The sequence below is a fragment of the Engystomops pustulosus genome, chromosome 4 (genome assembly GCF_040894005.1).
Source record: "Engystomops pustulosus chromosome 4, aEngPut4.maternal, whole genome shotgun sequence".
In the NCBI taxonomy this organism is placed as follows: Eukaryota; Metazoa; Chordata; class Amphibia; order Anura; family Leptodactylidae; genus Engystomops; species Engystomops pustulosus.
The window spans coordinates 25,952,106-25,965,206 of record NC_092414.1 but is presented as its reverse complement, the minus strand read 5'-3'; the positions used below and the strand labels follow the sequence as shown (position 1 = coordinate 25,965,206).

Genomic DNA, 13,101 nt, shown 5'->3' with positions numbered 1-13,101 from the left:
AGACAGGACTCATCAACCTGAGCTGGATGACTCATACACAGCAGCTGGGGGATGGTGCAGCAATTGATGACTTCTGTCTGTCAGGGACAACACAATGATTACATATTCTGCTGGGCGGGACAAGGCTGAAGCAGTGCATAAATAGGGTAAAAGGAGAGCGCCGGGGCAGTCACAGGAGCCTCATTATCATAAATGTTATCATTGTTTTTTCAGCAAAACAACTTGGCTTAGGGATTAAACAAAATATGTTTCTGCATCAATGTAGCTACAGCACTCTCAAAGTATGTTTGGTTCATATTGCATGAAATCAAATAATAGATTTCCTTTAAAGTGTTTGGCCACTTGTTTTTTGTAATATGTGTAAGTGTGGGGGGGCAGGATATGAGATAATTTACCATGATACATCTATTAATAGTTCTGCACCACTTTCTTGATATGTGAAGTGAAGCCTCCTGTCTTTTACCTCATCAGCCGGACATTCCTGACCATAAAATGGCCACAGATGGAGGGTCATGTGATCTCTATCTGTCCATGAGCAATCGCCCTGCCAGATCACATGACCCTCCATCTGCCGCCATTTTATGGACAGAAATCTCTGGCAGATGAGGTAGAAGACAGGAGGCTTCACTTTATCAATATACATATATTAACAGTTCTGCTCTGCTTTCTTCATATGTAAATTACCTAATATCCTGCCCCCCCACACTTACACACACATTACAGAAAACATGAGGTAAAGTGGCCAACCCCTTTAACGTGTCTCATTATCTGGAGGACCCATCATGTCTGTGTATTACAGACAGGTAATTGATTTCAGTAGAAATAGTGTAATACTGTGTTTCCCCTGTGGGGGGCACCACAGAGAGTCTTGCTTTCTGTTGGCGATCACTCTGATTACTCAGTCATGGACGCTGTGTGATTACTTTATGAACTGGTAACTTCTTTCCAAAAATAACAACTAGTTTTACTATCTATGTATCTAAAAGGCAGAAGAAAGAGACCGTAAATGACAGGTGTAATTAGACACTTTATTTCCACCAGATCCTCCTATATAACAAGGATCTAGAAATGGCCACGTTGTTGTAAGAAATTGTTTCCAAGTGTCCCATACACAGCAGTATCTGTTGCTGAGAAGGTCTCTGCAATATGGTGATCCCATAACTATCACCCCCAACATACATTGCCCTCCCATATCCCATGCATTGTATTTCTTTGGTGCATTTTCTGTTGCTCGGTGAAGTTGTCGTTCACAGTTGCGCTGCAGGTCCTAGACGCTATCTACCACAAAGACAGTACGTGAGCTTACGGATGGATGTAGAAAAGTTTTTTGGGGGTTCCCATTTTAGTCATCTCCTCCACAGATGGCCAGCAGAGCTTTGCGGAAGTCTCCAGATGTTTCACTCTGAAAAAAAAAAAAAAAGTTTGAAAATGTAATATAATATTATAAGATTACGGTGGTAAATTGTTTCAGATTAAATCAAATCAAAAGACGAGGGGGCACTATCTCCGTCTGAAGAAAACAAGGTTTAATCACCAGAGGCGACAGGGCTTTTTTACTATGAGAACTGTCAATTGGCGGAATAGCCTGCCTCAGGCGCTGGTCACAGCAGGGACAGCAGAGAGCTTCAAGAAGGGTCTAGAGGCTGTTTTACACCTAAATAACATTGATTGTTATGTTATATAGAATTGTCTCCCCTAAATCCCTTCCACATCCAATCCCTTCCCGTCCTTGGTTCAACTTGATGGATAAGTGTCTTTTTTCATCCGTATAAACTATGATACAATGAAATATGTAAAACAAAAAGATCTTATTTTTGTGTGTTCCGAATTGTATTTTTTCAAAAACATAAAAAGGGGCGATGCCAACTTTTTATAGTCATGTCATTTTGCAGAATCATTTCTTAAATGGGTTCACTGGAAAACCCCAGGAGGGAAAATATAATTACCTTGTTCCGGTTTCCCGTCCAATAGCAGGACACCGGGCCTTATATTTACTATCGTCTGCACAGGAAGTGTTGGTCATGTGACTGCTTTGACCAATCAGTGGCTGGAGCAGTGAGATTTACTATTCCAGACCCTGTGTCCACTAATTTCTTTAACATGAACCAGGAAAACACAGAATGGCCTCAATTGCATTTAAAAAAAAACTTTGTTATGTGTCAATCAGAGCTTAGTAATTGCTTTTCTCCTTTGGTTCTATTCATTCTCCCTTCTGTTTTTCACTCTGGAATTTTGGCTGAATTCTATCTTGCTAGGAAGATGGACAGAAACTCACTGAGGTGTCAGATTACATAATAGTCTATGGAGAGGGGAAAGGGGTGCAGCGTGTCAAAGCAGCTATATCTTCAACCCACGGGTGGATCAAGATTTCCATGGGCCCTGGGCTGTATAAATATTTCCATGTGTCCCTTCTTTCAATCTGTGGTTTCAGGACCTTTGAAGGATCTTCAAAGGTCCTGAAATGGCTCTTGTGTACATGTGTAATGAGAGCAGGAACAGATGTACGAGGATTTCATGGGTGAAGGTTCATCTCAGTATAAAATATTGTGGGTGGGGGGGCTAACACCCCAACCTCTTATTTGTAATTCACTATTGCTTCACCCACCAGCACAGAGAGGATGGAAAACTAAAAATACAGACTGGAGAGGCGAAAAATGTTGACAATGGAAATTATAATCACGTAATAACCAGAAATATTGTTCCTTCATATGTAAAACCATTGACTTCTGATTTCGGCAAAGTTGGTTGCAAGGTAAAGTACACTTTAAGGACCTTTACAGGACACCCGATCTCTCGTTTTCTCTACAAATTGTTTCTGGTCCACCACCACCATCATGTCACCCATCCATCTGGTTATTTACCTCAAGACAGTGATGCAGAGACTTTTCATATTCGTTCTTAAACTCTTTGCGAATATTGTACAAGTCAATTTCGCTTCTGGATACCAGGATCCTGGTCAAGGCGCGTTCATCTGTCCCAACCCCCTGAAAAAACAACATTATACGTTCATGTCATGGGTCCCTCTTATACATTAGATGGCCGACTGGTCCAACGGAGATCAGAAAACACAACTATCATCTAGTGTGTATGACCTGGGGAGATAAACTAAGCAAAATGCAGAATTGTTGGATACTCTTAGTCTGGTTATTTAAAGAAAAATCGATCATTAATTTTGACCATAATAAACTGCAGACAGTATTAGGTATAGGCCCTGGAGAGCTGTGTAATTCATACATTTGTGTGTGTACTAAGTAGCAGCAGGACTGTCAAAGGTGAACTTGTAATCCAAGATTTGTAGCTCCAGCGTGTACTCTGGGATCAGGGCCGGATTAAGGTTGGTGGGGGCCCCTGGGCGCAAAATCTGGTGGAGGCCCCCACTAAGTGTAGCGTACACACAGCCGCCTCGCCCCCGGTAACACAGCTACATACAGCCGCCTCATCCCCAGGAACACAGCTACATAAAGCCGCCTCATCCCCAGTAACACGGCTACATACAGCTGCCTCACCCCAGTAACACAGCTACATACAGCCACCTCATCCCCAGTAACACAGCTACATACAGCCGCCAACCCTCCAGTAACACAGCTACATACAGCCGCCTGGCCCCCAGTAACACAGCTACATACAGCCGCCTCATCCCCAGTAACACGGCTACATACAGCTGCCTCACCCCGAGGAACACAGCTACATACAGCCGCCAACCCTCCAGTAACACAGCTACATACAGCCGCCTCACCCCAGTAACACAGCTACATACAGCCGCCTCGTCCCCAGTAACACTGCTACATACAGCCGCCTGGCCCCCAGTAACACAGCTACATACAGCCGCCTGGCCCCCAGTAACACAGCTACATACAGCCGCCTCCTCCCCAGTAACACAGCTACATACAGCCGCCTCACCCCCAGTAACACAGCTACCTACAGCCGCCTCACTCCCAGTAACACATCTACATACAGCCGCCTCGCCCCCAGTAACACATCTACATACAGCCGCCTCGCCCCCAGTAACACAGCTACATACAGCCGCCTGGCCCCCAGTAACACAGCTACATACAGCCGCCTCCTCCCCAGTAACACAGCTACATACAGCCCCCTCGCCCCCAGTAACACAGCTACATACAGCCGCCTCATCCCCAGTAACACCGCTACCTACAGCCACCTCGTCAACAGTAACACAGCTACATACAGCCGCCAACCCTCCAGTAACACAGCTACATACAGCTGCCTCACCCCCAGTAACACAGCTACATACAGCCGCCTCGCCCCCAGTAACACAGCTACATACAGCCGCCTCGCCCCCAGTAACACAGCTACATACAGCCGCCTGGCCCCCAGTAACACAGCTACATGCAGCCGCCTCCTCCCCAGTAACACAGCTACATACAGCCACCTCACCCCCAGTAACACAGCTACCTACAGCCACCTCATCAACAGTAACACAGCTACATACAGCCACCTCATCCCCAGTAACACAGCTACATACAGCCACCTCATCCCCAGTAACACAGCTACATACAGCCACCTCATCCCCAGTAACACAGCTACATACAGCCACCTCATCCCCAGTAACACAGCTACATACAGCCACCTCCTCCCCAGTAACACAGCTACATACAGCCGCCTCCCCCCCAGTAACATAGCTACATACAGCCGCCTGGCCCCCAGTAGCACAGCTACATACAGCCGCCTCATCCCCAGTAACACAGCTACATACAGCCACCTCATCCCCAGTAACACAGCTACATACAGCCGTCTCACCCCCAGTAACACAGCTACATACAGCCGCCTCACCCCCAGTAACACAGCTACATACATTCGCCTCACCCCAGTAACACAGCTACATACATTCGCCTCACCCCAGTAGCACAGCTACATACAGCCGCCTCATCCCCAGTAACACAGCTACATACAGCCGCCTCATCCCCAGTAACACAGCTACATACAGCCGCCTCATCCCCAGTAACACAGCTACATACAGCCACCTCATCCCCAGTAACACAGCTACATACAGCCACCTCATCCCCAGTAACACAGCTACATACAGCCACCTCCTCCCCAGTAACACAGCTACATACAGCCGCCTCACCCCCAGTAACATAGCTACATACAGCCGCCTGGCCCCCAGTAGCACAGCTACATACAGCCGCCTCATCCCCAGTAACACAGCTACATACAGCCACCTCATCCCCAGTAACACAGCTACATACAGCCGTCTCACCCCCAGTAACACAGCTACATACAGCCGCCTCACCCCCAGTAACACAGCTACATACATTCGCCTCACCCCAGTAACACAGCTACATACATTCGCCTCACCCCAGTAGCACAGCTACATACAGCCGCCTCATCCCCAGTAACACAGCTACATACAGCCGCCTCATCCCCAGTAACACAGCTACATACAGCCGCCTCATCCCCAGTAACACAGCTACATACAGCCGCCTCACCCCCAGTAACACAGCTACATACAGCCGCCTGGCCCCCAGTAACACAGCTACATACAACTGCCTCCTCCCCAGTAACACAGCTACATACAGCCGCCTCAACCCCAGTAACACAGCTACATACAGCCACCTCGCCCCCAGTAACACAGCTACATACAGCCGCCTCATCACCAGTAACACAGCTATATACAGCTGTCTCATCCCCAGTAACACAGCTACATACAGCCGCCTCATCGCCATTAACACTGCTACATACAGCCGCCTCACCCCCCCCCCCAGTAACACAGCTACATACAGCCGCCTGGCCCCCAGTAACAGCTACATACAGCCGCCTCGCTCCCAGTAACACAGCTACATACAGCCGTCTCATCCCCAGTAACACAGCTACATACAGCCGGCTGGCCCCAGTAACAGAGCTACATACAGCCGCCTCATCCCCAGTAACACAGCTACATACAGCCGCCAACCCTCCAGTAACACAGCTACATACAGCCGCCAACCCTCCAGTAACACAGCTACATACAGCCGGCTGGCCCCCAGTAACAGAGCTACATACAGCCGCCTCATCCCCAGTAACACAGCTACATACAGCCGCCAACCCTCCAGTAACACAGCTACATACAGCCGCCTCATCCCCAGTAACACAGCTACATACAGCCGCCAACCCTCCAGTAACACAGCTACATACAGCCGGCTGGCCCCCAGTAACACAGCTACATACAGCCGCCTCATCCCCAGTAACACAGCTACATACAGCCGCCAACCCTCCAGTAACACAGCTACATACAGCCGCCTCGCCCCCAGTAACACAGCTACATACAGCCGCCTCGCCCCCAGTAACACAGCTACATACATTCGCCTCACCCCAGTAACACAGCTACATACAGCCGCCTCGCCCCCAGTAACACCGCTACATACATTCGCCTCACCCCAGTAACACAGCTACATACAGTGGCCACAGCACGAAACAGTGAGTACTCGTGGTGCTCACAGTACCGAGCCTAGGCGCTATGGACGCCTTTGAGGGAAGTATATCCGGTAGCAAATTTGCGTCCAGATATACGTCCCCATACGCTCTTGTGAATGTACCCTTATACAGACATGTTTATACAATTACCCACATTTATATACATATACACACACACATAAAGTTCTACACTCGTATACTTGCACCCATATATACACACAAGTATACACTTATACACACACATTTATGCACTCATATACATTTATAAACTAATACCCAGAGTATATACACATATAGAAAATACACACACATTCAGTATGTACAGCAATTACACACACTTATGGGAAATACACACACATTCAGTATGTACAGCAATTACACACACTTATGGGAAATACACACACACACATTCAGTATATACAGCATTTACACACACATACGGGAAATACACACACATTCTGTATATAGAGCATATACATACATTCCATATACACAGTATATACAAAAACCACATCATTCACATATATATAAATGTACACACATAAATGCGTGTATAAACACAGTAGATGCATATATGCACAGTATATACATATATACAGTAGATGCATAAATATACAGTATATACATATATACACGGTAGATGCATATATACACAGTATATACATATATGCACAGCGTATACATATATACACATATACACTGTAGATGCATATATGCACAGCGTATACATATATACACATATACACTGTAGATGCATATATGCACAGCGTATACATACATACACATATACACTGTAGATGCATATATGCACAGCGTATACATACATACACACATACACTGTAGATGCATATATGCACAGCGTATACATACATACACACACATATACACAGTAGATGCATAAATACGTAGTATATACATATATACACATATACACAGTAGATGCATATATACACAGTATATACATATATACAGTAGATGCATAAATACACAGTATATACACATATACAGAGTAGATACATATATGCACAGCGTATACATATATACACATACACAGTAGATGCATATATGCACAGCGTATACATATATACACATATACACAGTAGATGCATAAATACACAGTATATACATATATACACATATACACAGTATATACATATATACACATATACACTGTATATACATATATACACATATACACTGTATATACACATATACACTGTATATACACATATACACATATACACTGTATATAAACATATACACTGTATATACATATATACACACAGAAAAACACATATGTATATACTTACCTGTTAGGGTGACCGGGTGACCGGGTTCCTGTTCGGGCGGGTGGGGGGTCTTGCCGCTCCTTGTTCGCTGGTCGGGGGGGGGGGGGGGGGTCGGTCGGTTGCTTATTCGGCCAGGAAGGAGGGGGGTTGGCGGTTGCATGTTCCTCGGGGGGGGGGGGGGGGGGGCGAGCGGTTGAGCAGGGAGCGGGGGAGCCGGAGGCGGTGTTGAGCGGGGAGCGAGCGGAGCAGGGGGCGGGGGAGCCGGACGCGGTGTTGAGCTGGGAGCGAGCGGAGCGGGGAGCCGGAGGCGGTGTTGAGCGGGGAGCGAGCGGAGCGGGGGGCGGTGTTGAGCGGGGAGCGAGCGGAGCGGGGGGCGGTGTTGAGCGGGGAGCGAGCGGAGCGGGGAGGCGGTGTTGAGCGGGGAGCGAGCGGAGCGGGGAGCCGGAGGCGGTGTTAAGCCAGGAGTGAACGGAGGCTTGTGAGCGGAGCGAGGAGCCACTGAGCGGAGCGGGAAACAGTGTTGAGCCGGGAGTGAGGGGCGGGGGCGGGGCCGGGGGTGTGGGGAGGGTGTTGCTTGTTTAGGTGGGCCTGGAAGCGGTCACCTGTGCCGAAGGGGGGGGGGCGGAGTGGCGGCCGGCGGCTCTCCATGCAGCAGGGCGGGCAGTTTATGCAGGGGCTGGATCGCCGGGGAGGTGCTCGCCTATGCCCGGAGGCGGCGGGCGGCATTCGGCTCATGAGGGGGGGCACGGGAAGTGCGATCTGGTGGGGGCCCCTAGGGGGGGCAAGATGGTGGGGGCCCCGGGGCTCTAGCCCCGGGAGCCCCGCCTATAATCCGGCCCTGTCTGGGATGGTCTTTCAGCATGAAGAGCTTTCTGCTATTTGTAATGAACTGTTCCACAGCCCCTTCCCTCTACTGGAAGCAGTCTCAGGCAGTCCAAGTAGTGCCCTGCTATTTTAAAGGGACCCATCTTGTGCTGCTTGGTCCTGTCCTAAGAGTGAAAAGGTGTGGACAGGGTCGGGTTGGAGCTCCAAAATTCTGGTAGCAATAAGTTTGTTACTGCCTAAATTGCTGTGTTGGCACTTTGGGAAAAGCTAGTGTTTTTTGGGTCTCATTTTGCGCACTCGATCTCTAAAAGGTTCGCCATCACTGGTCTGTAGCTTTCAAAACTACTCACAGATTCCCTTTAATACTTTTCATAAACGCTTACAACTTCTATAAAAACTCGCACGGCTTTCGCAAAAGGTGAGCGTGACCTAATTTGCGTTACTGGATGCATAAAATATGTTTATTGGTATATTTTCTGCTGTAACCTAGACTTGTTCATCAATTTGATACTGTATTGTGACAGATTTCTAGATGTTTTCTTACCTTCATTGCTTTGTAGAGACGCTCTGCAAAGAAGGCTGGTTTATTCTTCACACTGCGGACTGAAGGGAAGACGACATTGAGTCATATACAGTATAACTCACATTAGGGCCTTGGAGAGGACAGGGTAGGAGGCTACACCCCTAGTCAGGTGCAGTTATGGATGTTGGCTTGTTGTCCTGGCATTAAATGGAGTAGGGAGTGTTCACAGTGGGTTGGAGAAGGTGCTAGGGGCATTATTTAAATACAGACAGTCCCCGGGTTACGTACAAGATAGGGTCCGGAGGTTTGTTCTTAAGTTGAGTTTGTATGTAAGTCAAAACTGTATATTTTATCATTGTAGATCCAGACAAAAAAAAAATTTGGCCCCAGTGACAATTGGAGTTTAAACATTTTTTGCTGTAATGAGACTAAGGATTATCAATAAAGCTTCATTACAGGCACCTCACAGCTGATCATTGCAGCCTGGGACTATAGTAAAGAATTTAGAGAGCTTCACCAGAGGTCAGAGGGGTCTGTCTGTAACTATGGGTTGTCTGTAAGTCGGGTGTCCTCAAGTAGGGGACCGCCTGTATACTAATATTTTGGTTATTATGTAATTCCTGGACGATAGGCCTCTACTCACCAATGGCCACAAAAGCGTCCTTCACATCTCCGGACATCTCTTTCTTGATGGTATGTTCAACATCATGGTTTGTCTGCTTAATGAACTCCTGAAATACTGAAAGAAAAGATGAGGCCAATATATAAAATTTCAGAGTAAATGTAGTTTGAAAATATTAATTTAAGTTGCTTCAAAGGATCACAATGAACGATCAATACCAGCGGAGATTTCAGAGGCTCCTAATGGTCCACAGAAGACTACTCAACGGAGGTGACTAGAATCAATGACTTCTTACTAGGGTCTATATCTGATGGGATGATTGAAACATAGACTCTTAGATTTTACCATTGATACCAAATGTGTGATCACAAAAAAACAAAGGGCTCATTAGTAGCACTCTGTGGTCCACATGGGACAATCTGAGAAGATAGCAGTCTCAGAAGCTCCACAGAAGTGAACAGTGATGGTCGAGAGCTCCTTTTATATGGGACACTCAAACAATACGGTTCAGTCCACTCACAGATTATTGCTGACCCAATATGACCCTCCTGGTTCTTCAGGGAGACTCCCAAAAAGGGGAGAACAACCATGAAGGGCCAATATCCTTGGCCCTCAAAATTTCTCCTACATCTCTTGGAATTGGCGTCACGGTCATCCACCATGTACACATTACAGTGTAACTGGTAGGTTTAGGTTCCCACTACGGTGACAAAAAAGAGACATGGTCTGCCAATGAAAAGAGAGTGCTAAGCCTAACCAGAGGAGGTCCTAAAACTATTAAAAAAATAGTGAAATCTATGCATTGAAGTGATAATGCATAATTGTCTCATCTGCCGAAAATATGACAATTCCTGTTATATTGTATTGTTCTAGTCCTTTATATGTAATTTCTTACTGTATGTTACAGCTACACTCCTATTTATGCAAATTAGTAAAAAGTAGTTACAGCCCCGGACCTTTGACTTGCCACCATATAGCATCCAAATGTAAAGCACTTACCTCTCCTGAGATGTGGGTAGCTACGTGTGCACAAGATGGTCATAAAGCGAGTTTCTGATGAAGTTGAATCATCCGATACAGAATCTGATATTTCCTAAAATCGTAGTAAGAAAGGAATAAGATCATATGACATGTATAAATATGGGTTATATAAAAAATTTAAAAAATTTAATGGAACCTGTCATTACTTGGATGACCTATTGCCTTAATAGTGGATGGCCATGGCCACCCAAATGACCCACCACATTTTATACTGAGAAGGGCCTTTACCCATGAAATCATCATACATATGTTCCTGCTCTCAGTACACATGTACATGTATGCCATTACAGGACCTTTGAAGGTCCTGAAACTACAGATTGTAAGCAGGTTGAAGGAGCACTTCCACCATTCCCCATGAAGCTGATTCTAGTACCAGATGTAGGAAGTGAATTCCAGACTTGTAGGGACTATAATATTCATAAAGCCCAGGGCTCATGGGGGTCTTAGTCCACCCCTAATTAGTTTCCTACTTAAACGTAATCAGTTTTGAGCATAATAAACTACAGACAGTGCTAGGTAGAGGTCATGGAGATCTGTGTAACCACAGTAAGTACCAGCAGGTCTGTGAAAACTTTAGCCACATTTGCAGCTCCTGCAAGTGCTCTGAGCAGATCTTTCAGCAGCTCCTCACCCCTCCTCCTCTCCAGCGAACCTGCCATATGCTCGGCCCATCTAGCATACGTGTGTGTGAATGAAACCTAAGGCGGCACGACAGGTTTGCAATTGGATAATGACAACATCTAATAAAGATAGATAATCACTCACCAGGACGGAAGCAATAACCTAAGACAAGAAAAGAGAGAAGTAAGCAAAAAATTAAGGGAGATCAAGAATTGGAAGAGATACAGCAAAAGAGATTTCGTTTTTTTTTTAATTGAGAATTTATGTAATATGTTTGTTAATTTTTATCAAGTTTTATTGACATAGAAAAAAAATTCTGTAAAAAAAAGTCTCAATGCGCCCCCTAGAGGTGACTAGAAATAGACACCCAGATAACGGGGAAAACAGATCCGATGCTGTGACATGAATAAAAAAGTTATAAAGGACCCCTATATAAGTTTGTGTATGAGTATGAGGATTTCATGGCTGGAGGTCCTTTTTATTATGTCTTCAGGGCAGTATCACACTGGTGGTCATGGGCCCCCTAGAAGCCTTGGGCCCCCTAGAAGCCTTGGGCGGCCGCCCAAATCCCTATATTATAATCTGCTATTGGCTGTGTGCTAAACTCCCTTCTGCTACATCTGCTTTTTATTACTTTATAGTGTATTCTGCATCTAGGGCATCTGTATACATGCAGGGGGTTTGTGGCCACCCTGAGGTTTCTGTAGCTTTGCTCTATATCTACTGAACATCTAGATCCGAAAGTGAAAGTGCTGTTGTTAAGATATCGAGGACACGGATGTGAAGGACCAGATAAAGATATCTGGGTACATATTTTATATGTTACTATAAAGCAATCACAGTCGACTTCCGAACTATGGTTACAAAATATTTAGCTGAAAGGAAACCGCACGTTTGTTTCTCAGAAGATACTTGTGCCAAAAAAAGGTTAGTTGGACTTCCCCTGACAACTTGGAAAGTTTTTTTAAAGACGTCTTTAAAATGAGGTGAAATATTTATAAAGTGACGGGAACATCTATCCATATGGTCCATACCAGCAGCGGATTATAACATGGGCCGTTTGGGTGATTATTTTTAGAAGGATCTTCACCCATGAAATCCCCATACATTCTCTTAATGTACAAAAGCCATTTCAGGACCTTTGAAGGTCCTTCAAAGATCCTGAAACTGGTGGATGTGTCTCTTCTGCCTGCTTTCAATCTTCATTCTCCAAGAAGCTGATTCTAGTACCATATGTAGGAAGTGATTCCCGACTTGTAGGTGCTGTAATGTTCATACAGCCCAGGACCAATGGCAGTCTTAATCCGATCCTGGCCTAAGACCAAGGATTCCCTTGGCATAGTGGAGGCCCGAATGGGCATCTTGTAATGCTACATTTCTCCAGAAGGGAGTACTGCAAGTATATGTAAATCCTGCTCAGGCAAACCCCCCCCATGTCCCATGCCTCTTCTCAGCATGTCATGTGACCAGGGTGAGGTCATCAATAGCCCTGTTACATTATCTACCCCATGTATGTATCTGATCCCATGAAATCACAGCAGCCTCCATGGAGGTATGCAGTGATTTCATGGGATCAGATACATACATGGGGTAGATGATGCAAATGTAACAGGACATTAGAGAACATTAATCTGGTCATATGACGCGCCCAATGATGTAACAGAGCTCTCTCTCAATGTTCCACACAGCAGTGAGACCTGTCAATTAGGAAGAAAGAGGCAAAGCAGTAGCCACTGAATATACAAAACCAACAAAATTGATCTCTGGAG

At 45.8% G+C, this 13,101-nt stretch overlaps 1 protein-coding gene across 2 annotated transcripts in view; it reads right to left on the bottom strand.

Annotated features, from left to right (window-relative positions):
* Window positions 1-1,007: 1,007 nt before the first annotated feature.
* The window catches only part of ANXA6 (annexin A6), a 49,902-nt gene continuing 37,808 nt past the window's right edge, over window positions 1,008-13,101 (bottom strand). The window contains exons 21-26 of one of the 2 annotated variants that reach the window (XM_072145561.1): window positions 11,477-11,494; window positions 10,670-10,763; window positions 9,692-9,787; window positions 9,070-9,128; window positions 2,862-2,984; window positions 1,008-1,402 (exon numbers count right to left, since the gene is read on the bottom strand). In XM_072145561.1, coding sequence (XP_072001662.1) covers window positions 1,343-1,402; window positions 2,862-2,984; window positions 9,070-9,128; window positions 9,692-9,787; window positions 10,670-10,763; window positions 11,477-11,494 — 450 coding nt within the window. In that variant the 3' untranslated portion in view covers window positions 1,008-1,342. The remainder of the gene's footprint in view (window positions 1,403-2,861; window positions 2,985-9,069; window positions 9,129-9,691; window positions 9,788-10,669; window positions 10,764-11,476; window positions 11,495-13,101) is intronic. The other variant, XM_072145560.1, reaches the window with a different exon arrangement.